The 25,457-nt window shown below is 50.7% G+C and overlaps 3 protein-coding genes across 3 annotated transcripts; 2 read left to right on the top strand and 1 right to left on the bottom strand.

Moving 5' to 3' along the window:
- Nucleotides 1–11,226: 11,226 nt before the first annotated feature.
- Nucleotides 11,227–14,379, bottom strand: LOC100829926 (DDB1- and CUL4-associated factor 8). The gene is made up of 5 exons (XM_014900017.2): nt 14,171–14,379; nt 13,349–13,600; nt 13,118–13,261; nt 12,272–13,003; nt 11,227–11,637 (listed from the first exon to the last, which is right to left on the bottom strand). Exons 1-5 carry the CDS (start codon nt 14,309–14,311, stop codon nt 11,407–11,409), a joined length of 1,500 nt encoding a protein of 499 aa, XP_014755503.1. The 5' UTR covers nt 14,312–14,379; the 3' UTR covers nt 11,227–11,406.
- A 3,945-nt stretch (nt 14,380–18,324) lies between these two features.
- Nucleotides 18,325–19,346, top strand: LOC100837891 (glutathione S-transferase F8, chloroplastic). The gene is made up of 3 exons (XM_003571979.1): nt 18,325–18,492; nt 18,636–18,693; nt 18,805–19,346. The coding sequence occupies exons 1-3, from the start codon at nt 18,325–18,327 to the stop codon at nt 19,344–19,346; spliced, it is 768 nt and encodes a 255-aa protein (XP_003572027.1).
- Nucleotides 19,347–20,591: 1,245 nt separating this feature from the next.
- Nucleotides 20,592–21,724, top strand: LOC100837579 (glutathione S-transferase F10). Its single transcript, XM_003571978.4, has 2 exons — nt 20,592–20,908; nt 21,017–21,724. The coding sequence occupies exons 1-2, from the start codon at nt 20,707–20,709 to the stop codon at nt 21,586–21,588; spliced, it is 774 nt and encodes a 257-aa protein (XP_003572026.1). The 5' UTR covers nt 20,592–20,706; the 3' UTR covers nt 21,589–21,724.
- The last annotated feature ends 3,733 nt before the right edge of the window (nt 21,725–25,457 follow it).

The raw sequence follows: 25,457 nt of genomic DNA, 5'->3' as shown, positions 1-25,457 counted from the left end.
GGTCCCAAATTAGTTCTAATTTTTTGAAACTGCACGTTTTAGTCCCAATTGTATCATAAGTGGTTCATCTCAGGTCTTATGGTGGCTCTGGCGTGTGCCTGGTGCCTACGTGGCTCTTTGAGCCTACTTGTCCCAATATGGACCTGTTTTTGCAAATAACCCCCCGTCTTCTTCTGTCTTCTCCCCCGTGAGCCCCCAGTGGCCCCAGTTCATTCTCTGCTCTTCTCCTCTCTCTCCTTCAGCTCGAGCGCTAGCAACGGCGCAAGCAATGCGAAATAGAACGCCGTGGGAGGATGGCGCCGGTCTCCTCCGGCGGGAGCAGGTCGACAACGTCCTGCAGGATCTCCGAGGCCCTCCTGTTGGCGTCGTTCTCGCCGCCGCCAGCCTCGTCGTTGTCAGCGCTGCTCGCCCAGAACTTGTGGGTCTTCCTGGAGAGCACCCGGTCACCCACTTGTTGGCATAGAAGAGCACAGGTCGCGCGCTGCGAGCTCCATGACGAGCTCAGCATCCCAGCGGCAGCAGACCAGCTAGCCACGCGTGTTGTCCACAACGCCACCGGGCTTCTGCGGGTCCTCGTCGTGCCGTTGCTGCTCCGAGTCCGGGTCGAGGGTCGATTGGAAGGTGAAAACCTAGATTGTAGGGATTTGACGTGGTAAAGGGTGCCGTGGAGGCCTTCGATGGCGTGGCGGCCGAAGCCCTCGGCGCGGGCAGACAGTGCGCGGAGGGTGCAGTCGCCGTCGCCGTAGGGCATCTGCGTCTACATCGGATGGGGACCTCTATGTGGTGCAGGAGGAGGGGGGATGAGAGCGGGAGGCGCCGTTAGATCCAGCAGCAGCGGAGGTCTCGGGGGGATCTCCATGAGGTGCATGCCCACCACATGCTCGACGAAATGCCAACACAAGGCGCGCCATCTTTCGCTGGTGTCCCAGGATGGCTTGCTCCGTTGGCATTGACCAGTGCCCGTTCCTGTTCTAGACGACCCCGTTCCTGTTCTAGACGACCCCGTTCCATGGCACGCCAGCCGAGGGAATCGCTAGTGCCGGCACTCCATCTGCTGGGAGGCGTCGCCATCCCTTCGCGAGGAGGAGAGCACAGAAGGAGGAGAGGGGGCACGGGGAAGAGCAAGAAGGATGCAGGGGGTTATTTGCAAAAACTTGTCTACAAGTGGGCCCAAAGAGCCACGTAGCCACCAGGCATGCTCCCGAACCACTATAGGACCTGAGATGAGTCACTTATGAAACAAATTGGACTAAAACGTGCAGTTTCAAAAAATTAGGACTAACCTGGGACCTTTACGAAAGAATTAGGACCTCCGAAGGATTTTACTCTTTTGTAAATCTTGTTCGTTTGTCCTGGTGTCATTCCAAGTTGATACACTACACATCGAATTATTAAATAAGTAAAAATGGTAAACAACTTCAAATTAATACATCTTGCAATTATTCAAAATTGACCAAATAACACTGATAAAGTTATCGGTCTAGATTCTCAGCATCCTCTTCATCAGCAGTTATTCACAATTAACCAAATAAGCCGGGGAACCATGCAGAAAATAGTGTGCTCAATATCTGGTTAAATCTCATACCAATATTTCTTGCCCATGAGAGAAAGAATGGGAAATTAGCAAGCAAGCAACTGCGAATTGGTAAGACTGCATCACAAATCTCTCTGGGCCCTCCCAGAAGTCATCAAAGGTCCATCGCTCTCCTCTCCCTATGAGCGCCGGCGGCCACCTCCTGTCTCCCTCCGCTTCGGAGCTGACAGACACCATCTCCATGGCTGACTCCCTCTCGCGCTGCTCCTCGCTGGAGGGTCTAGATCTGAGTCCGGGCTCTGCTAGTTCGGACAGGAGGTCATATGCGGAGGTGACCCTGGGTGCTGATTCCTCTCCAGCACCGGTGGGGGGTCCCGGACCGCGGGTGGCTTCTATCGTGGTGGCTCCTACGACAGTACCGGCGGCTGGGCGTGGTGCGGTGGCGCTCCTCCTGGCTCTGCGGGTGGAACCAGCCGAGGAGGGCTGGGTGCGCGTGGGAAGAAACGGCCGTGGCAGCGCTTGGGTCCGAGGGACCCGGTGATCCCGGCTCGGAAGATTCGAAAGGAGCTGCCAAAGGAACTGGCTGGGCGCTGTTTCAACTGCCTCGCACCGGACCATGTGGCGGCGGCGTGTCGGAAAGAGTGCCGGTGCCGGCGATGCTTTGAGAGCGGTCACTTGGCCAAGCGTTGCCCTTTCCCCCGGGTTCCCAGCCCGCGTTCGTCGGCGTCCCCTCCTGCGGAGCACCAGGCGGGGGTTGCTCGTCCGGCTGCGGTGGCTCGTCAAGCGAGGGCGGCACCGGCGGTGGCCGTGGCTCGCCCGGCTGCGGTTGCCCGTCCGCTCGCGGTGGTGGCAGATCTTCCGACGGCGCCGTCTGCTCGGGGGCTCCTGGGGCACCGGACTCCCGTCCCAGGCGGGAGTACTGTGTGGTGCCTCGCTCTGCTGAGATTCAGGCGGCGGAGGACGAGTTGGCCTGGGGTCTGGTCGGCTCCATCAACGGTGGCCGAAGACGGGTGGCGTTGTCCGAGGCTAGAGGGGTGATCTGCCGGGCTTGCCCGACGGTGGCGGGTCACTTTTCTCTACACAAATTCTGGCCAGCTGATTTCCTGTGTGTGTTCGATTCGAGGGGCAGCCACTATGCGCTCTTGGCCGCCGGCCCGGCAGAAGGTTCAGGCTTTTCGCTGAGGTTCAGTCCGTGGAACAGGCAGCTTCAAGCTTCCTTGCGTTCGTTGTGGTACAGGGTGGTGCTTGAATTGGAGGGGATCCCGGCGCACGCCTGGAATACCAACACGGCGTCAGCCATTCTTTGGCCGGCGTGTTGGGTGGAGAGGGTGGGGACGGCATAGAGGCTGTGCGAGGACATGGGAAGGTTCTCGGTGTTCGCCTGGACGGCCGACCCCAGTGGCATTGCTCGTGAGATGACGTTGGGCATTCCGGATCCGCCGCCGACGGACCTGATGGTTGGGGATTATGATCTCTGTTTGTCACCGGAGGACATCATTCCGTTGTCAGTGGCTGTGCTTGACTACCCTGTCATCATCCATCTGCCGAGCGTGGAGGATCGGACGGATCCCTTCACGGGCTCGTCGGTAGACAGGGATGTTCTCTCTGGTGAGGAGGGTGCTGGCTTGTGGGAGGGACAGTTTGGAGGTCCCTCCCGTGGTCATGGCCGGGCGGAATTCCTTTGTCGACGGGGAGTGGTGGACGGAGACTCAGTTGCGCCTGTGGGTCGGTCGAGCGGCGCCGCCGCTGTGTTGGGGCGGCCGGCGCAAGGCTAGACGACTCGCTCGTCGGCTACGATTCAAATTGGAGCCGACAGGGTACCTGACAAAAGTGGTTTGATGACGATGAAAGGCGACGATTCCCTGGCGCTTTGGGGTCGGGTGGGGCCTGTTGATCTTTTGACTGGACCGCCCGTTCGGGTGGATCTGATGGTGGAAGAGGCGAGGTTCGTGGGACCACTTGCGCCCAGCGTGTACAAGACTTGGGGTGATTCAATGAACCTGGCGGACGTGGACTCGGTGGTGGGCTCTGTTGGGCCGGGGGCCCAATTGGCTTCAGCGGGGCTGCTTCCCTCGTGGCAGCCTCCTTCGGACGACCCATCCTTCGCTTCTTCCCCTAGGCGGCCTTCGGAGCCCATCATGGTCACCTTCAGGGTGACCATCCCGTTTACCCCGGCGAGGTTGGTGTCCACTCCGACTGGCCAGGGGGACCTTGGCTCGTTTCGCGAGCGGATTCAGCGGTCTACCCCCGCTATGCTTCCGCTGCCAAAGAGGAGGAGGTCGGCGAGGCATGGAAGTCCGGTTAGGCGAAGTAAGCGGTTGGCGCAGCGCTTCAGGACTGGGTCCTCGATCAAGAGGCAGCAACGTTTGCTGATCTCAAAACTGGGGATCGCCGGGAGGGCGAGGCGATGCAGGCTTACCTGAAGCTGTTTGAGAAGCCACTTCAGCAAAGTCACATCGGGGCGATTCTAGCCTTATTTGGTTGGGATCGAGGAGCTCTGCCTCTAATGGCGGATGAGCTCACGACGGCCTCTTCCTAGGTGCGTTAGGTGTGTCCGGTGGTGCGTGGAACATCTAGATGACTGTGAACCTAAAGTTGTTAGTTTGGAATGTGCGTGGGTTGAATTCCCGGGCGAATCGCCCGGCTATTTTTTAGGTTGTTGAGGGATCAGGTGCCTCGGTGGTTTGTCTCCAGGAGACGAAGCTACAACATGTTGATTGTACCGTTGTTTCTCAATGCCTGGGAATAAACTTTGATGGTTTTCTTTACTTGTCGGCTGTGGGTACGCGAGGTGGTATTCTCTTGGCTTGGAAGTCTAGTGTGGTGTCGATTTCGAATCCACACCTGACTGCCAATGCGGTTACGGCTCGGGTGGTTGCCCCGGAGGGGCAATGGTGGATCATCGGAGTCTATGGTCTGCATCGTGATGCGGACAAACTTGACTTCTTGCAGGAGCTGTGGGATATACGGGACCTACATCCGGGCCCGTGGGTTGTGGCTGGTGATTTTAATTTGATTGTAAACCCGGAGGACAAGAGCAATGGTCGGCTTCATCGTTCTATGATGGCCCGCTTTAGAAGGGTCCTTACGGATTTGACTTGAAGGAGTTGTATCTAGCGAGGAGGCGCTTTACGTGGTCTGATGAAAGGGAGAGGCCGACATTGGAGAGATTGGATCGAGTTTTCGGTTCGATTGAGTGGGATGCGGCTTGGCCGAACGCCTATTTGTCTGCTCTGAGCACGGCGACGTCTGACCACGCTCCTCTGCTTTTGGAGCTTGAGGCCGACTTTTTGCATGGGCCGACGTTTTCATTTTGAGGCCCACTAGGTTAAGGCGCCGGGTTTCTTTGATACGGTGGAATTGGCGTGGGCCTCGATGCAGGGTATCAAGAACCCTTTCACCAGACTGGCGGCACGTCTCAAGCGTTGTGCGAAAGGATTACAGAGTTGGAGCGATAAGATGATTGGCAACATTAAGCTTCAACTCTTGGTTGCGTCGGAGGTGATCCTTCGGCTGGACGTGGCGATGGAGTCTCGTCGGCTTTCCGAGGGGGAGAGGGCGTTGCGAAAAATGTTGAAATGCAAATTCCTTGGCTTATCGTCGCTTGAGAGGACGATTGCAAGGCAACGCTCGCGGTTGCTATGGCTGAGGGAGGGAGATGCGAACACAAAATTCTTCCATATCTGTGCTAGCCATAGGAAGAGGACGAATTTCATCTCCAAGATTAGAGTGGATGGCTCGGTGTTGACTGAGCATGATGACAAGGCAAGGGCGGCTGATGATTTTTTCGATCAGCTCTTGGGTTCGTCTTCAGCTAGACAGTTTGGCCTGGACCTTGACTTTCTTCAGTTGGAAGGGTTGGATCTCGGGGATCTTGAGGGCCCGTTCATAGAGGACGAGGTGTGGAGCGCGATCAAATATATGCCTAGAGACAAGTGTCCGGGCCCGAACGGCTTCACGGGCAGGTTCTACGTCGTCTGTTGGCAGATTATCAAGGCAGGCGTGATGGACTACTTTTGGTCCTTGTCTGCTTTGGACGTGCGAGGTCTAGGGGCGGTGAATAAAGCTCTCATTTGTCTCCTTCCTAAGAAACAGGACGCCATGGAGTTGAGTGATTTTTCGGCCTGTGAGCCTCATCCATGGTTTTGGGAAGTGGTTCGCGAAGGTGCGAGCCTCTCGGCTGGCACCAATGCTCCCTAGGCTGGTGGCTTCGCATCAGAGTGCATTTGTGAAAGGGCGATGTCTCCACGACAATTTCATGATGGTGCATGGGGCGGCCAGGAAGTTGCATATAGCCAAGCGATCTTCGGTCCTTCTCAAGTTGGACATCAGGAAGGCTTTTGACTCGCTAAGCTGGGCTTTTCTCCTAGAGGTTCTGGCTAAGCGGGGCTTTGGGCCTAGATGGATGGCTTGGCTGTGTGGCTGGTTGGGCTCGGCTTCGACGATGGTGCTGACAAACGGGGTCCCGGGCAGGTTAATTTGGAATGGGCGTGGCTTGAGACAGGGGGACCCATTGTCCCCTATGCTCTTTATGGTGGCAATGGATGTATTGCATAGCTTGTTGGAGAAGGCAACGGAGGAGGGACTTCTTTCAGACTGCGGTTTGAGGAGCCGGGTCTCTCTTTTCGCGGATGATGTGGTGATCTTCCTTAGCCTGGCAAGGGAGGAGCTCAGGGCTTGCTCCTTGCTGCTGGAGGACTTTGGCGAGGCATTGGGACTCCGGGCTAATTTGTCGAAGAGCTCTGCTCATCCTATTCGCTATTTGGACGCTCAGCGGATTGTGATAGCCGACGAGCTTTGTTGCCAGGTGGATGGGTTTCCTTGTGGCTACCTGGGGCTGCCGCTGGGTATACGGAAGGTCACTGCGGCTCAGTTGCAAGGCCAGGTGGACAAAGTGGCGGACAGGCTGCAGGGTTGGCGTGCCTCGCTCCTGTCTCCTGGGGGGAGATTGACGCTGGTTAAATCCACCCTGTGTGCCTTGCCGGTCTATGCCATGATTTCCCTGGACCTTCCTATGAAGACAATCAACTGTATTAACAAGATTTGCAGAGGCTTCTTGTGGAAGGGACAGAGGGAGGCGAAGAGCGGCCACTGCAAGGTGGCGTGGGATCAAGTGTGCGCGCCTATGAGGTGGGGTGGCCTAGGTATCCCAAACCTGCGGCTGCTCAATGTTGCTCTTCAGACTAGATGGTGCTGGCTGGCGCGTTCTGAGCCTGAACGACCTTGGAAGGATCTGCAAATCTCGGTCCCGCGGCAGTCAGATGATATTTTTGAGGCGGCTTGCAAAATGGTGCTGGGGAACGGCGAGAGGACGTTCTTCTGGACTGACCCTTGGCTCTAGGGTTCGCGACCGTGTGACCTGGCATCAACTGTCTTCGCGGCCTGTAGAAGGAGGGACCTGATGGTGGATGCGGGCCTAACTAACAATGCGTGGGCCAGGTCCTTCGGCCCAAACTTGAACCAAATGGGCCTTCAAGAGTTCTTGGCGCTTTGGGATTGCGTTGGGCAGGTTGAACTGCGCGAGGAGGAGGATTTGACTCGTTGGGCTTGGTCGGAATCCGGCAGTTACACGGCTCGCTCGGCCTACCACGGCCTGTTTGAGGGCCGCGAGCAGTGGATGTGTGCTGATCTGTTTGGAAATCCAAGGCACCGTGTAAATTCTTCCTGTGGCTCGCATGTCGTGATCGCTGTTGGACGTCTGACAGGTTGGAGAGGAGGGGACTCAATCACCCGCCTCGTTGTCCTCTTTGCGACCAAGAGCCGGAGACGATCAACCATCTCCTTTTGGGTTGTGTCATGGCAAGGGAGATTTGGTGGAAGGTGCTCTGTGGTTGGGGTGCGGTTCAGTGGATGCCTGATGAGGATTCAGGGTTGGCCTCATGATGGTTGGAGATTCAGGTTCGAGGCCAACCGAGGAAGGACCTGGCGACGAGCTCGACTCTAGTGTTCTGGTCGATCTGGAAGCATAGGAACCGGATTGTTTTCGACGGAGTGTGACCCTGCATGGACTCGATCTTACGCGACATTTGGGTTGAGGGGTTGAGTTGGAAGAATGCGGGGTTGATAGGTGTTAGTTTTAGTTTATTTCCGTTGAGTGGATTTCCGTGGAGAGACATTGGCTAGGTTGTAATAGGAACCTAAGCCCAAAAGGGTTGTAACTACGTCGCAGTCTTCTTCTTTAATGGATGATACATCTGTTTGGATGTATTCTAGAAAAAAATATTTCTTGCCCATTATTCATACTTATTTTTTACTACCATCAAAGACTAGTAGTTCAACAACATACGAAACCAGTAATTATTTTGTGCTACCGTCAAAGACTGCTGATTTAAAACGAGAGAAAAACAACAATTGTTCCGCAGCAATTCACCACAGTGGAAGTGAAAACCAAAGTCAGGAGCGACTATACCTGTTGTACCTTCCAACCCATTAATGCCCAGCAACAGCTCATCTCTCACCTGCTCATGTGGGCAATCCATGAAACAAACCAAACAAGGTTCCTCTCATGTATTCACTCCGTTCCATAATTCTTGTCTCAAATTTGCTCAAAAATGGATGTATCTATTTTTAAAAAGTGTCTAGATACAACGGAGGGAGTACTGTATATGCGATCGTAGGTGAAAATCTCCCCAGGAAATGTTAAGTACTGGCAGAATGAACGTGCGTCGCAACGGTAAAACAAAATTAGACATGTAAATACTAATAAAAATTATTATAGTTCACAAACGACTATCTGGATGGATAAAGCTTGTCAAGTGATCAGTGATGAACCGATGATTAGTTAACTATCATCTCACTATTTACTTACATGATTCAACAATTTAGCATCCTCTGCATTTACATAATATCTATCGTCACTCACAGCTCGTCAAGCACCTAATCTTGCATCTCAAGTGATAAGCCATAAACATGTAGAAACAGAACTTAAAATCTAGCATAAATTTATATTAATTGGAACGTACAAAAGAAAAAAAAACATGGTTGGATCGGACGCAACAAAACATAAGAATGAAATGGAAAGATCGACACTTCTACCGCCGGCTCGAAACATCATTAAACTTAGGGAACCAATGTATGTGTTGTACCTAACGCCAGTTTCACGGAAGCAAAATATGTTTCATATTTTCTTTACGAAAGCTTGCATCTAACGCCGGTTTCACGGAAGCAAAATAGATGTATCATCATAAAGCATGTAAACTCAAGAGCGTCAGCAATATGATGGACTATCGATGAAGAACTCATAGAATCCTTGTTCCTATTAAAGCACAATCACAGATAAATTCAAATGGACAGTACAAAAAACCATTTTCTTCTAAACAAAATAAGAATGCATCAATTTGGTGTTCTAAGAATGCATCAATTTGTCTGAACACCAAACTGGAAAGGGCAATATGTTCAGTGGTGCATTCAGGTATTTAACTCAAATGCAAAGCAAAGCCTGATTATCTCTGAGATGAAAAGATGGAGTGAAATAAAAAAGATTTCAGCAGTGCCGCAATGTTCAGCTTGGTTAATAGCCTACACCTGACAGTTTCTGCAGCACCGTGAGAAGTAACTTTTGCACTTGTTTGTTCACTGCGACAACATACACACTGATGGAACAAAGGAGTACCCAATATGATTGTAACATTGGAATTCAATTTTCTGATGTTTAACGCTGTTTCTAAATCTAGTCTAACTTCTTCTAAGGAGATCGACACGACAACATGACAGTTGGCTACAAACTGAATTTTGATTCAAGCGGAAATTCCACATGCCCTCAATTTTGATTCAAGAATTAGAGCTGCAACCAAGACAATTGGATACAAGTATTATACCTTCACCTTTCAAGACGAAGAACAGCACAATCGCCAGCCTTCCATGCAGAAAACGAGCACAACACATTTCAAGAAGAAAACGAGCAAAGCAGAGTACAATCTTCAGCTCTCAGTTCCCAGACACCTCCTCCTTCGCTCCCTAGCCTTCGCCGATGCCCACGTACCTAGAAGCCGCCGCAGCAGCAGTTTCTAGTCTCCCCCTTCGCCGCCTGCAGCAGGAAAGCCGCCGACGGCGCGGTCAATCGGGAGAGGGAGTGGTAGATCGGGAAGGAGGAGAATCGGGATGAGATAGATGCGCCCGATTTCAGTGATTCCGGAGCCGTCATGTCGCCAAGAAGCAGGATTTGGAAGAACAGGGTGCGCCGGGCGGTGGTGGCCGGAGGACCTAACGAGGTCGGCACCGAGACATGGGAATGGGGCGGCACCCCGCGCTCGAAGACGGCTGCAGCGGAGGACGAGGAGCGGGCGGCAAGCGCACGGCGGTGGCAGCAGACGTCGTTTGTCCTTCCCGCTGGCCAGCGGAAGCATCTGGGGCGGGCGAATCTCACAGGCCGCTCCGCCGACGAGGCGCATCGTGGTGGTGTCACGACAGATGTCATAGGATGACTTAACTTGGGACCGATAAATGAAAGAGAAACAGGGGGAGGGAGGACGTGAAAGAAAACACACACAAATCACAGCACACACGGATCTACCCAGGTTCGGAGCCCTCTTGCAGAGGTCAGACTCCTATTCCTGCTTTGTTGTATTAGCCGAGATAAGCAACCTCAACAATGACGCTCCTTAAGCTGTATTCTTGAGAAAGAAAGAAGAAGAAGAAGAAGAAGAAGAAGAAGAAGAAGAAGGGGAAACCCTAGTTGTCTAAGTGCACACTCCCCCTTCCTACAGAGGGGTAAGGTTTTATTTATAGGCCGCCCATGTCACACTGACATGTGAGCCGAGTCTAACGTCATCTTCCTTGGGCCCCACCGGGCACGCGGCTTGGTTCCCTCCCGGTAGCACCGCAGGGACAAGACAACTTTACTTTTCTCTGTCCCCCTGCAGAAAGTATCGCTATCCTCTGCCGGCTTCCGTCAGAGATTCTCTTTCGGTGCTTCCTCTCTGCAGTCGCCTCACGCCGGTACGCAGGTGCTGACTGCTTTTCTGAGATGATGATGGATCTGTTTTATTTTGCACCACGTGGTCAGGATAAGACCGTTGAGAGATCTCGGCGGGTGCTCGTTCTTATCCTGCAAACTCATAAGACAAAATAGTCATGCCGGCATACGCCCGGGATGCCGGCTTAGTGTTAGTTTTCACCTTACGATGCCGGCATATATAACTATGCCGGCTTTCTGTCATCTCTATTAGAGTTGTGTCGCCATGACCCTACCCGGGGTCATCCCCCCGACACACCTGCTTGAGCTCCTCCTGGCGGGGAGGAGGGAAGCCTACTTCCAGATCCCGTCGAGGGTTTCTTGAGGGAGTCCTTTCTTGAGATGGGAGGCTCGGCGATGCGGGCCACCACCGCCTACGCCGGATTTGGAAGGGGCGGTGGCGTCATCCTGTGTGGGACCACAACAGAGCCCGACGGCAGAGGAAGGGATGGCGGAGGCGCACCGGCGTTTGGATGGGTGGATGGGTGGCGGCGGCTTCATCGTGTGGGGTGAGATGGGAGGCGAGATACTCGAGCGATCGGGTGGATGCAGGATCGCGGGGCAGTTGGGCGGCATCGATGTAATTTTGTTGGCGAGCGCGGAATCGGTAGGGAGCGGACGACGTACGAGCCAACTGCAAATTAAGGAATAGTAAAAATTTGCATCTTTCTTCAACAAAATTAATGAGTGTTGCCAAAGCGGCTCAACTGCAGATTTTCTGAAGAGACGGCATACCAAGTTTACGCCTGGAAATTCTCAATAATACGCTCTAGGAACACAGATGTATAGCAGCAATGATAGTCACGAGCTACATAAGCACATTTATGCTATTATTATCCATGAAAATGGAATAAAATTATCATTGTATATATACAAACTTGCTTTGCAAGATTCCCAGAGGACAATAGATCATTTGGCTCTAGTCTTCAGAACCATCAGAGATTTCTTTATCCTCATCACTGTCATCAGACGAGTTATCTCTGTCTGCAGCTTGCAGTACAAGATTAAGCAATTCTGTGTTGTCTTCAAGATCCTCAGATGAATCTTCTCCCGCTCCTTGCTGCCTACGACGTGAAGTCAGCACGTGCCAGACCAATTGCTCCGGTAAGGCAAAGTGCCAGAGCTTTGCTTTTCTCTTTCGGGGCTTCAACTGGAAGAGAAGAATGGAGAACAAATGAGAAACAGAGATAAAAGCTCCGAACTTAAAATCGACAGTAAAACATTAAAGGTTTCATGTCTTCCTATCCTAATTAAGACAAATAAGAATGCTGGTAAATGCATATAATGCACACTTCAAAGCTTAAAGAAGGATGCCAAATTGTCAATAGAGATACCTACAACCTTGTCTCAGATACAATTTTAGGAATAGTAACCTTGTATATTCATGGGGCGAAAGGCCAATATATCGTACATGTAGAGTTATTGCATAAGGATACCTGAAACAGCTATAAGACATACTCCCTCCGTCCCATATTAATTGTCAAGATATTACATGCTTTTTAGGCATAGATACATCCATATTTGGACAAATTTTGAGACAATTAATATGGGACGGAGGGAGTATCTAACAAACTATACTCATGAAAATGCTTCATATAGATAAACCAAAATGAGGATTTTCCTGGTAAACAACTGATCAGTGATCATTAGTCAGCCCTTCAATATGGTATGGCAGGTAAGGTTCTTCACTGGCAAAGTACGGAGTAAATATTACATGGAGGATAGAAAATAAAATCCAGTGGAAGTTGAGATGATAAGGACGTATAGAAGGCCAGGAGGTTTACCTCCTCGACATTTAGCACTCGTGCTCGCTCCATAGCAGAGGGAGTCCATAGCTTCACATCATTATCAATTCCACTGCTTGCAATCGTCATGGCATGAGGATGGGGCTCAATACAATTGACAATGCATTCATCACCCTCCATCGCCCGTAAAAAATTTCCATCTCTCTTTCTCCAAATAAATAACCGACCACAGTCTGACCCACTAGCAACATATTCATGATTTGGCCCAATGAAAGTCACGCCCTTCACAGTCTCACAATTACGATGCCCAACATATACCTGAGGCGCAGGTCGAACAGTATCTTCGTCAAATGCAGCCATTGTTGATTTGGACCCTTGATTGCCTTCAATCTTGACAGACGATTTTGGGTCGGGTCCCAGCCCTCCATTTTTGGGGAAAAGGTAAATATTCTCATCATTGTAAGATACAAGCAACTCACTCTGGTGAGAAAATGCTAACCCTGTTATTCCAACACCCGGACTCCTAGTGTTAATAAGATGTGGTGGACAATAGCAGTCAGAAGGGTGACCGAAATCAGATGACCCATCCCACTTGTATTTACGAATATCATAGACACGAGCAAAAGAATTGCTTCCTCCAACTCCAAGAAGATTCGGATTCCGTGGATCCATTGCAATCGCATTAAGATGGATATGAGAGGAGTATCCTGGTTTTGTAAAAGAGTTTCTGCAAATAAATAGTTTGGTGGCTGTATCTGTCCTTAAATCAAACTGCACAAGAACAAAAAAAAAGGCTAATTATAATCAGGCAGAACTTGATTTATACAAATGTCAAATGCTGTATGTGTGCACAGGAGATCGAGAGGGGGTAGTTGGGGTCCTTACATGTTGAACAAGGCCGTCTTCGCCACAGCTATAGAAAATGTAAGGGCTTCCAGGCTCTATTGCCAACTTGTGAGCCCTTCCATCATGTTCACCAAGCAATGAAGTAGGCACATCTCCACCATCCTGGATCTTGGCAATTCTTACCTGATTGCATTAACACATCGTAACCTCTGAACTTACTATCACCATCTAAAATATGTAATATTATCAAACAGAAGTTAACACATCTACCTCGCCATCAGCTGCGCAAGTGACAATGGTGCGATCATCCGTGTAAGGCATGAACCGTGCTTGGAACACATTATCGGCATGGCCTGAATGAAACTGCAATTTAACTGCACCAGTGTCCCAGTCCCACAACATTACCAGCTGATCATCGGACCCCGATATGAGGGTGTCACCATCTGCATTGAAGCCCACTGTGTTCACACATCCTGTGTGCCTGTTGAGCTTCTTGTGAATCTGGAGGCGCATTATGAGGTCCTGTACAACAGCACTTATATTAGCAAGTAGCAACATACAACAAATGCAACCACTATTTCATTCTGCGCATTACTTGATAAGGAACAAGATGTGTGCATCATATGATGCAGAGGCCAGAGATCACCCTCCTTTTTGAAAAACAAACTTAGCTTCACAAGTATCATTCATACTCATCCCCCGAATCACCACAGCTCATTATCTGCAACCATATGTTATCGAGTAGCATCTACAGGAACCACTAAAATGACCAAAACATACATGACTGTGCATCGCCTGGCATCTCTCCCCCCCCCCCCCCCCCTCCCCCCCTCCCCAAAACATTCTTGTCAAGCTCCGCGACTGAGTGGCATCAGTGAAGGTCCAAACCCACCCAAAACTAAATCTCAGCTAAATCGACAGAAGACCCCGACCAGAACATTACGCAGCACGATCCACAGCTGGAGGCAACGCCGATGCCACAAACCGGCGTCCCGACCGCTGCCTACGCCGATCCGCTCCCGTGATAAACCGATCGAAGCGTAATCGCTAGAGATAAGCAGAGAGGAGGGCGCGGGGACGGGAGAGGGAGACCTCGGAGGCGGCGGCGCGGCGGGCGAAGCGGCGGGGGAGGAGCCCCCCGACCTCGCGGAGGCACAGGTCGGCGGAGCCGTGGCGCGCAGCGGCGGCGGCGGCGCCGTACGCCGGGGTGGGGTGCTTCCACGGGCGGCGCATGGCGCGAGCTGGCGTAAAAAGTGCTGTTGGTCGAACGTGAGGGAGCACGAGCCTGTGACAAGAAAGAGGATTCGCCGGTGAACAGATTGGTCGCGCAAGGTTAACCGCTGCAATTTGCCTGGGGCGCGCACGCGTGTCAGCGAAACCTGGGCAAACGTGTCCGATGGTATCAGGGGCCACGGCGGCAGCATGCTATTCGTATGCCGCGTGTTCAGTGTGTGTGTTTTTAGCAATGTTCGGTGCGTGTTGTGTAAGCTTGGTCACCGCCGTCTATATAACCTATAACATTGATCTCTATTAACTTACAATCTTGACATACAAGGTGTTAACATCAGCATCCACATCATGCAAACCGTGGGCATTTAAAGACTTCATATCACCATTCACATCATGTGTTGTTGTACACAAGAAATCCATGTTGGTATATTCGAATTTAATATTTTGATACCTAAGATTTTTCATCTTCCTTCACGTTGCATATAAATATTTTACCAAACACACATGTTGTCATGATATGTGTCTCAATTTTCTAAGATCTACAAATATTCAGGTTGACGAAACTTCATTTTTCGATTTTTTTCGAAATTGTTAATGTTCATTCACATCAAAATTACACCTACTGTTTTGTTGGATGGGTGTTATGAATGATAAAATCGTTTTGTGATACGATATTCATATTTATTTTACATTAAATCATATTATTATCATTTGTTTGTAAAATCATATTCAGATGTACATATAGAATTTTTTTGAATCACCTAGTATAATACTTGTTAGGTGTCCGTGCGTTGCAACGGGAAGACAAACATAATTAAGACAAGGTGTTGCCATGACTCTTCCTTTTCTCACATACTTCCTTTTAGTTCTGGAGATCGTGGAGGATTATAACTTCATCAACTGCAATAGCATATAAACGACCACAATAGCTTCATCCTCCCCTGCAACCAATCGAGGAAAAAAAACACCCAAAATTGCATCACATTTTCGAGAGAGAGAAAATCAAGCATTAACAAAAAAATTGTACTACAGGTACTACAGGGTTATTTATCATAGTTTTGAGAATCCTTATTTACTAATTTACTATGGCTACAGGGTACTACAGGGCATTAACAAAATTGCATCACCTCCTCCCCTGCCATAAGCTTCAGGTTGTATTAATCATAGTTTTGAGAATCCTGATTTACTATGGCTTGGCGACCAAACAAATGTACTACTGGGTTATTTACATGTAAAGGTGTCTTTGATGATCTGAAAAGGCTTCATCAAGAGAAGGAATATCTCCATTTGTTTTAGGAACATGCTGTAGCAGCACAAGGAGCAGTAACACAATTCAGTTTTAGGGTCAGATGTGGCCATCTGTAAAGAAGGTAATTAGGGAAAAAAATTGAGAGATGAACTTGGTAGCTTAGTTAAGGATCTGTTGTTATGATGTCCTTTAGACGTTTATAATCAAGGGAAAAATCAAGAAACTATATATACTCTTTGCATGCTCAATGAGGACTTAATATGGGACTGAGAGAGTACATATATGTGTCTGTAATTTCCTAATGCACAATGCATACCAGTCCAACCTTCCAGATGTATAAATTAAGCTCATAATATCTGTCCAAATTTCCTCATAAAAAATAGAACCCGTATAAATTAAGCTCATAATATGTGTCCAAATTTCCTAATACACAATGCATACCAGTCCAACCTTCCAGATGTATATTATCTAACACTCCCTGCAACCTAGTTGGTTTCATGAGACCATACATAGCCGTTGAAAGCATGAAAAGCGATATGCAAAGTTGGCAATGACAAACCCAGAAAATACCTCCAAAGGGACAAGTTGACAGGACGACTATCAGGTCCTTGTGGAGGCCGTCAGCGGCGAACTCCTCAGGTGAGAGCGGGAAACCTCTGGGCGATGCGCAGGGCCGGAGACCCACGGGTGGAGAAGGGGAGATGGAGGCCGGGGACGGCCGGATCCAGCGGTGATGACGACGGGGGAAGATCGGACTGCGGTGGCGGCGGCCTTCACTTGGGGGCGAGCAGCGGGTTGGGAGGGGCTCGGCCGTGGGGCTGCGGGAGGCGGGATGGAGGGCCAGCGCGAGACGGGCCAGGGCGGCAGCGGAGGAGCAAACCCTAGGAGACCGTGTGGCGGTGTTTCCAGGGGCTGTGGACGGGAGCGGCGCGTGGCGGCGGAGTGCAAGGGAGGCGGCGGCGAACCCTATGAGGCGGGGGCGAGCGCGGGAAAGGAAAGATCGGGATGTTTTTTCGTTCAGGAAAAAGGAGAGCATCTGGGGCGGTGGCATCGATGTAATTTAGGTGAGTGGACATACGAGGCACGGACTTACGCCAACTGTGGCTTAAAGAGTAGTAATATATAATATATTCACCGTTGTCGCTTCACCTTTTAGAGTTAGTAGCAAATAATTAGTGTAACATATATTATACGGAGTATTAAGCAAATTCAATTGTATGCAAAGGTAACGAGGCAGACTTTGGGTTGACTCTTAGGAGAGACACTTATTCTCCGTTGTTTACAATTTGCATCAACAATTTCCAACTAGGAATCACTTTTGTAAATGCTCTCAGCGCACATATCGAAACTGGAATGCGAGAATTTTATACTAATATGCGAATATCAAATATGCTAGCGAGCGTTTGAAACCTAGATGGTGGCGGTGGACGAATCATAAACTCACGATACAATTAGAACGGTTGGCCTTGGCGTGGATGAGACAGTTGTGGGACTACTTATTAAGTTTGTGTATGACCGAAGTATTCCTTGGATCCTCCGATTTAGAACTCCCCAACAGCCAGCACTGCCGCCTCGGGTTAACTTGTTTGTATATTTCCCGTGTGCTGTAACCCACGGTAGCCAGCACCGGGAGAGCTATGTACAGGCCTAACCGGACCATCGTCCGCCGAGGTTTTTTGCAAAAATGAAGTCTATACTACTAATCAGAGGCCCAGCCCAGCAGATGCCCATTACCCGGCCTGTTCCGGTGCTCCCCTTTAGGCAGCTGCCTGCTTGGGTCGTCTGCACATGGCCGGTAGCCAGGGCGCCTTGGCCCTCGAGGACAACGGACGGAAGCCGGCCGGCAGGGCCGCCCTGCGCGCCGTCGATGCTCGCCCCACTGATCTGCGCCAGTTCACCGTGCCCGCTGCCCTGCGCCGCCTTGATGTGCCTGCAGCCCTGCTACCGCTGCTGCACGCATGCCCCGCACGCCGCCGCTGCTCGCTCCACTGCCCTCCGCCAGCTCGCCGCGCCCGCAGCCATGCACCTGCCGTCCCGTGGCTGCTGGTTCTCCGTCGCGCTCGCCCCGCACGCTACCGCGCCGCAGGCTGCCACTGCCTTCTCTCTTCTTCTCCAATTTCTCTATTGAAGTATGTTTTTTCTTTCCCCGAATCTGTAGTTTGCAATTTGTCAATTTTGATTGTAGAGTTGAAGAAGATCCTATGAAAGCAACAACTGATTCTTTTGCCCTTGCTTGAAAAGAAAATTTTCGTGTTCTTCTTTAGCCTGGCCCGTCCTGAATTCCTTCGTAGCTCCGCCGCTGGTAGCCAGCCAGCTTTTCTTCATGTGTATGCATGAATCGTGATCGATCTCGTTAATTATTCGTTCATGCATGTGTCAATACATTTTTTTTGCGGGTAGATGCATGTGTCAATACATTAACTAAACATGTACACGCAGTCACACACAAGAAAAACGATCGAACTGAATCCGTGATGGGCACACTACATGACGACCCATGCATGCTCTCTCACGCAAGGAAGGAATATCAACACGCATGATCTAACTCCTCCTGTAGAGATACTCCGTACTAACTTTGGCCTGGTGTAGCTAGCGGCTAGGCCCGTGTCACCTACGACCTAGCCATGTCGTGAAGATATATATTCTTCCGGTCCGGTGCTCCCTTTAAATACCCTCTCGATCGTATTCCCGTGATCAGTATACGCAAGTACGTTATACGTATCTCTCGCGCGTGCGCTGCGGAGGAAGGGCATTGAGGAATCAACCGATGGCTCCGGCGCCGGTGCTGCAGGTGTTCGGCCAGCCGACGTCCACCGACGTGGCGCGGGTCATGGCCTGCCTCTTCGAGCGGGACCTTCACTTCGAGCTCGTCCGCACCGACGCCATCACTAAGCGCGGGCTCAACCTCGCCGCCAGCTGCTTCGTCGACACGAGGGCACGTCGTCGTCGATCCCTTACTGCTTTAATTAGTCGTTCATGGATATGCATTATTTCCCTGTACGAGCTAGAGTTTCTACGTACACGTCGACTTAATTAACGATCATTCTGTTTTTCTCCGTCTCTTTTGCACGCTTGCAGTACTGTTGTCCAGGCGGCGGCCACGTGACGCTCAAGCACGGAGACACGTATCTCACCGGTGAGCATCAATTGATTGCATTTTCGTGCATCCGAGCTCTGAAGATGTGTCAATTTTAGTAAAATTAAAGCTGCATGCAAGTGATGTGGTAATATCCGCTGATCCTCTCAGATTCGAGGGACATATGCCGGTACGTGTGCACGGAGCTCCCGCGCGGACGCGCCGCCAGGGAAGCCCAGGCACTGTACGGCGCGGGGTCGCTGGAGCGCGCGTCCATCGAGAAGTGGCTCCGCGCGGAGGCCCGCTGCTTCAACCCGCCGAGCTCGGAGCTGGCGTCCAACTACCAGCAGCAACACCTCGCGCTGACGCCGGACGACGAGGCAGTGGCGGAGGGGGAGCGGCGGGTGCGGGCGGTGATGGGCGTGTACGACGGCGCGCTGGCCAGGACCAGGTACCTCGCCGTCGACGAGTTCTCGCTGGCCGACCTGTGCCACCTCCCGGGCGCGCACCGCCTCCTCGCCGTGGCCGGCGGCGAGAGGGGGAAGCGGAGGCTACTGGGGTCCCTGGAGCATGTCTCGCGGTGGTACCACGACGTCTCGGCGCGCCCCGCGTGGCGCCGGGTCGTCGCGGTGCAGAGCGCCGCGCGCGACCTCATGCCGCCGCTAGTGCCGGCGCGTAGATGCCATGAGGAGTTGAGGACCCCAACTAATTAAGCCTGTTTGATCGTGAAACGTCGCCTTCGTCGTCAGAATAAGCGTGCTCATGCATGCATGTAGATGCAGACCCGGAGACCGGAGTCCCGGCGGACTTCGTGTGTTGTACACCTTTGTTGTCATCCAGTACCACTTCATCGTACGTGTTAATTTGAACGTTTCATCAATGTACTAACTGACGAATGCCAATATTATCGGACCTGTTTTACCTTCGTGGTCCACACAACTTTGTGAAACTGTCAAACTGAAGGAGCATCTTCTTCTTTTTTCCAGAACATTTTTCAGAACATCTATCTTTTTTTTTATTGAGAATTTTCAGAACATCTATCTCACCAGAAAAATAGAACATTCTAAATTTGAATGCCGGCAGGCCCAATGCCATGGCGAAGCAATTGGGCACCAGTGTGGCCTATGTCCCCATTCGCAAGGCATTTGGTGGGCTATCCCCTGAATGCGAATACCAGATAGGGCCCACACAAGCTGTGATCTTTTTGAGCTGACGCGAGCCGCGTCCGAGAAGAGACAGGCGGAGCCCAAACAGTTGTGCTAGCAGCGACTCCAGTATGCGCTTCAGGCTCGCCATTTCGCCAGGCTGGAGATGCATATTACAGCAGTAATGTTTTTTAAAAATGATTTTTTTGCGAGATTCTCATGACAAAGAGAGGACGATGCTTTACCTTGTGAACGCGATTGCATCCGATACTGAAGTAGTCTGCGTGCATAGTGCGATTGCAAGGGGAGGAAAAGAACATATTCAGGACTTCCAAGAGGATTGCTACACAATAGCTTGTCTATACTGGAGCTGTGGAGCAGTAGATTAACAGGGTGAATGCATGTACTGGCGAACTTGTCGAGATAATAGCCGTGAGAATAGATAAGCAATCAACAACAAACGGTACTTTCATTGATGTGATAGTGAAAAGAAAGAAACACTTGTCTACTGTCTCTTGTTACCTCCATCAATCGTCTCATGTTTCAGATCTCGATCGCACTGCCAAAGGGCAAAGGTATGATATACGCTTACTGTTTAGTTTACCAATTTTTAGTGCACGTTTTACAAGGACGAGAGAGCTTTAATTTCTGCTACAGTACGTAGCTTCTCCTGATCTGATGGGCGATATGATAGTATGAGACTCACACTTTGAACGCTTTAGTTCTTTCCTTTGGCTTTTGCATGAACCTGTCGCGAAGCAAGGTATTCCCAGCTTCCCCTATACACCTTTCACATGCGTGTATATATGGTAGTCAGGGGAACGACCCTGATCAGAACCACATCGGCCGGTCTGCACACAATCGTCGGCAAGTTAATCTCAAGTTCTCAAATCGCAATCTCTCCAAGTAAGTAAGTACGTAAGCGACGATGCCGGGAGCCGTGAAGGTGTTCGGTTCGCCGACGTCGTCGGAGGTGGCCCGGGTCCTGGCGTGCCTGTTCGAGAAGGATGTGGAGTTCCAGCTCATCCGGGTCGACTCGTTCCGCGGCCCCCGGCGTATGCCCCAGTACCTCAAGCTCCAGCCCCACGGCGAGGCGCTCACCTTCGAGGACGCCAACGTCACCCTCGTCGGTAAGCAATAATGCAACAACAACAACGCGCTGACGCTTCTTTTAAATCTCTGCTTCCAGAACTGATTAATTGATGGATGGATGTGTGCGTTGCGTTGCTTGCGTGCAGAGTCGAGGAAGATTCTGAGGCACGTGGCGGACAAGTACAAGATGCAGGGGAACCCGGACCTGATCGGGACGGGGGCGCTGGAGCGGTCGTCCATCGAGCAGTGGCTGCAGACGGAGGCGCAGAGCTTCGACATGCCCAGCGCCGACCTCGTGTACAGCCTCGGCTTCCTCCCGCTCACCACCCCCACCGCCGCGCCCCTCGACGCCAGCAGGGCCAGCAACGCAAGGCAGCAGCGGCAGGAGGCGATGATGATGATGAGCCCGGCGCACGCGGAGAAGGTGGAGGAGATGCGGCAGCTGTACGAGAAGAGCGGGAGGGAGCTGGGCAAGGTGCTGGACATCTACGACCAGCGGCTGGAGGAGGCCGAGTACCTGGCCGGGGACAAGTTCACGCTCGCCGACCTCTCCCACATGCCCAACGCCGACCGCCTTGCCGCCGACCCGCGCTCCCTCCGCCTCATCCGCTCGCGCAGGAACGTCAGCCGCTGGTGGGACGACATCTCCGCCCGCGAGTCATGGCTCTACGTCAAGAGCCTCCAGCGCCCGCCCTCCGCCTCCGAGCCGCTCTTCTGATCTCTCCTCGCGGGATCGAGGGGGTTGTTCACTTGCTTGCCCCATGCATCATACTACGTTTCATGCATGCGCCCGCCAGTTCTTCTGTTAATTCCATTCATGTGCTCCACATCCGGCTTGATTTATATACTATGTAATGTAACACATTCCCGTCGTTCTGAATAAATTCGTCTATGTCGTGTGTTCTTCACCGCGCTGTTGCGATCGACCAACTATATATCATCTAAATTCACGATAAAGTTGTTTCCCCTTCCTTGTCGTTTTGTTTTTGGGGTTGTGCCTGTGCTTAGATCTCAAATTTGATCCTATGTGTCAGAGAATACAATGCAAGCTTCTACAGTGTTCTCAATATTACAAAGAAGAAGACATTATTATGGAATACTTTAAAATATAAAATAAATAAAAAAGGGAACCTTCTACTGTTTAGACATACACGAAGAATTATGTAGAAGCTTTGGAATACTCTAGAATAGCAGTTTAAAATAAATAAATACGAAACCTTCTAGTACCTAGATATTTGTGTAGAAGTGTGTGGAACGCTTTAGATATTTTGTATCAATGGCTAAGATCTTGACACATGTCAAAGATCCAATAACCATGTAGTCCTATAGATAGAGGCCCTTGCCTCATACCTTGAGTAGTAGAGAATAAGGAAGTGAAGAAGGTGGAGAACAAGGTGTGAGCAAGTGTAAGGTGTGTATGCTCTCTCTTGTACTAATATTCCTAAAGCAATATAGTACTACTTTGTTCATATAAGTCTCCCGGTTAGGCCTTGTTATTTTTAAGTACTTAGTGCATATAAGTTGTGATTTAACGTGAGCGGATTCGCCCGGAATCACAACGGTCTTGTTTCAACGTGAGTGGCATAGCCGCCCGGATTCAAGATTTGCTTTAATGTGAGTGGCTCTGCCGCTCGGAAACTTGCACTAAATAAGTAGAAATAAAAAAGGACTAATCAACTACACCAAAGTAGTTGGTATAGGTGAATAGGCCCTCTCGTAGTGTGTTAGGTCCACCTCGAAATCTCTACACTATGTTTAGCGGGAGACAAAACGTACTCCCTCTAATAACTTTGTAGTATAAATTTGGGACACTTCTTATGGATCGGACTTAACCAGGCATAGAACAACCACCTGATGGATCTCTCTTTCCGGACGTGATCCTGTTAAACGTGAGTGAAAGAAAAAGTTTCAAAATAAATGTGAGTGAAAGAAAAGGCTAATCCTTAAACTTAAGAAGCCTTTAATTTGCTAACAAGCCTACAATTTTATTATTGATACATTTTTGTTCCGAAAAGGAGAGAATACTCACTGCCTCCGTATCGATCGATGCAGAATTAAGCAAAATTGTAGGCCAACACGAATACAGAGGCTGCCCCCGCTCAGAAAAATAATATGCTCGGTTGTTCAAATATATTGAAAAATACGTTTTCATATACAGGTTGGAGGGTTTCAACCTCCCTCGAGAACCGCTTCACCAACAAAGAAGATACTCACTCTGCTTATAGCAAAAGATATCAGTATATCTTTTCCATAGGGTGTCTAAGTTTATAGCAAAAGATATCGGTAGTATATACAATGCCGTACCAACATAATGTGAAAATATACTCCTTATGTTCCGAAATGTAGAGCACATAACTTTTGCTAATAAAAAATATCAACGTCTACGGTGCCAAATTAGGATTATTAGATTTGTTATGAAAAATATTTTCATAATATCTTGTTTTTGACACTATAAATACTGATATTTTTAAGCTTGATCAAACCTTAAAAGGTTTGACGGTGAACAAAAATTATACGTCCTACATTTTGAAATGAAGAGAGTATTTCACAATGTATCTAATGATAGTCATTTGACACTATTGGTCAAAGTTTAAAAAATACTATGATAGACAACAAAAGTTATACACACTATATTTTAGAACCGAGAGAGTATTTGATACATTTGATGTCCCTAGTGCTTAACCGACCGGCCTAAATCATCAACCATGTTGGGACAATTTCCTATCAACGTACAATTCTGTAAAGTACAGTGTTAACCGTTTACATCAAATTCGCTTGGTACTTGTTCGCAAGGCTTTACTGTTTCAGCTTCTCCATCATATGTAACGAGCCGCTTATAACCGTTGATCTCTTGACATAACTCCTTGCTCGACGACAATCGCCGGATGTCGACCGAACCATCCTCTCTGTGCCATTGTGCCCTTCGCGGCTCATATTGTCATTAGCTCATGAGTGAATTGAATGGCGTGCATGGATATGCAGAGAGCGGAGAAGATCTTCTCCTCATCAGAATAACTATGCCGTATCCTGGGGTCATGGGTGACATATATTGACTTAAATTGACCCACGCGTGCAATTTTTTTCAATCACCTACTGCTCCACGTGCGATCTAGTCACCTAGAGGCTAGAGCTTGAGCCGATTTCCATCCTCTTCAACCTCTTGGCCAGCTCCTCCGCCGTCATGTCGGCACGACCCCGATCCACGGCATCCACCGGCCCGATCTCCTGGACGACGCAGCGCCGCCGCTTCTGCAACCTCCTGCGCATGACGGCCTCAATGTCCATCTCGCTCCTCATCTCCCGCAGCACCTTCAACACCTGTTCGATCTCGGCAGGGAAACTGGGCCTGTAGCCGCACCAGGGCAGAGCCTTCGCCTTCCAGCGCACCGCCTCCTTCTTCCAGATCTCCTCGTCAAGGCGCTGCACGACGGCGTCCAGCATCGCCAGTACATCCCCCAGCGGCCGGCTGCTGCTGCTGCTCCCGACGTCCGGACTGACGCCGGAGTAGCCGGCCGCCGCACTAGTCCGGCCTACTACGCCGGCGTGGGCCAGGTGGAGAGTCCCGGGGGAGATGGTGATGGCGGCGTCACGGAAGCGGTGCGTCGGCGCGCTCTTCCCGGACTTGGAGGTGTACCTGGCGTACGCCGCCGCGTCGCGGCGCGAGTTGTTGAAGGCGAAGCAGCAGCTCGTGGCCTCGGCGTGGACGGTCAGCACCGGCGAGTCCTTGTCGGCCGGGTCGATGAATTGCTCGAGGTCAACGACGTCGGGCCGGCTGCTTCCTCTCTGCGAGTGCGTCGTCATCTTGACGATACAGAGCGCGGTGTCGAACGTGTGGTCGATGATGGCGCGCACCGTGTTCTCCAGCGTCTTCCATGGCCGGTGCTTCTCGTCGGCGGGTTCCATGCTTCGGAACATCTGCTTGCGCACGCGGAGAATAGAAACTTGCTGGGCACGAACAGGGAAACTCGTTTCTTTTTTTTGGCGAGGAGAATAGAAACTTGCTGGGCTCGAACAGGGAAACTCGTTGGGGAGGGGCGACGGTGCGGTGCGGAGCCCTTAATATGCACGGCGGGCCGGGTTGCCGGCCGGTAACGAGGCTGACTCCGAGAAGGAGAAGGGCCCCTAGCCGTCTACTGGGCTGGCGTGGCTGGGTCTTTGATTCCCGTTCGGGTTACGGTTTGTAACGGGCCGTGGTTACGTAGGCTGGCCGGCACGCTGTTGCTCTTGACTCCAGTGGGCCGAGAGCAGTAGCTAGTAACGAGTTACTTTGAGGCCTGATTTGGTTGCTTTGTCGGGTCCGGAAGGATTCCCAGGTCGTGGCATCTGCCCCCCTTTTGCTAAAAAAAAAAAGAAAACTGCCCCCCTCAAAAAAGAGAGAGAGAGGTCGTGGCATCTGCCATTTGTGCCAACTTTTCTAAATCGAGAAAAAAAGCCAAAAGCCACAACATTGCATCTTCTGAGCTAGCATTTGGAAGGAAAAAAACGTCTTATTTTGACCACTACGAGATCATCTAAAATAAGGACTGACATCTCTTTTCACATTAACTTTTGTACTAAATGAGTGATATTTATTATAAATCGGAGGAA

Source organism: Brachypodium distachyon, chromosome 3 (assembly GCF_000005505.3).
Source record: "Brachypodium distachyon strain Bd21 chromosome 3, Brachypodium_distachyon_v3.0, whole genome shotgun sequence".
NCBI lineage: Eukaryota > Viridiplantae > Streptophyta > Magnoliopsida > Poales > Poaceae > Brachypodium > Brachypodium distachyon.
This window is presented reverse-complemented; position numbering and strand designations above follow the sequence as displayed.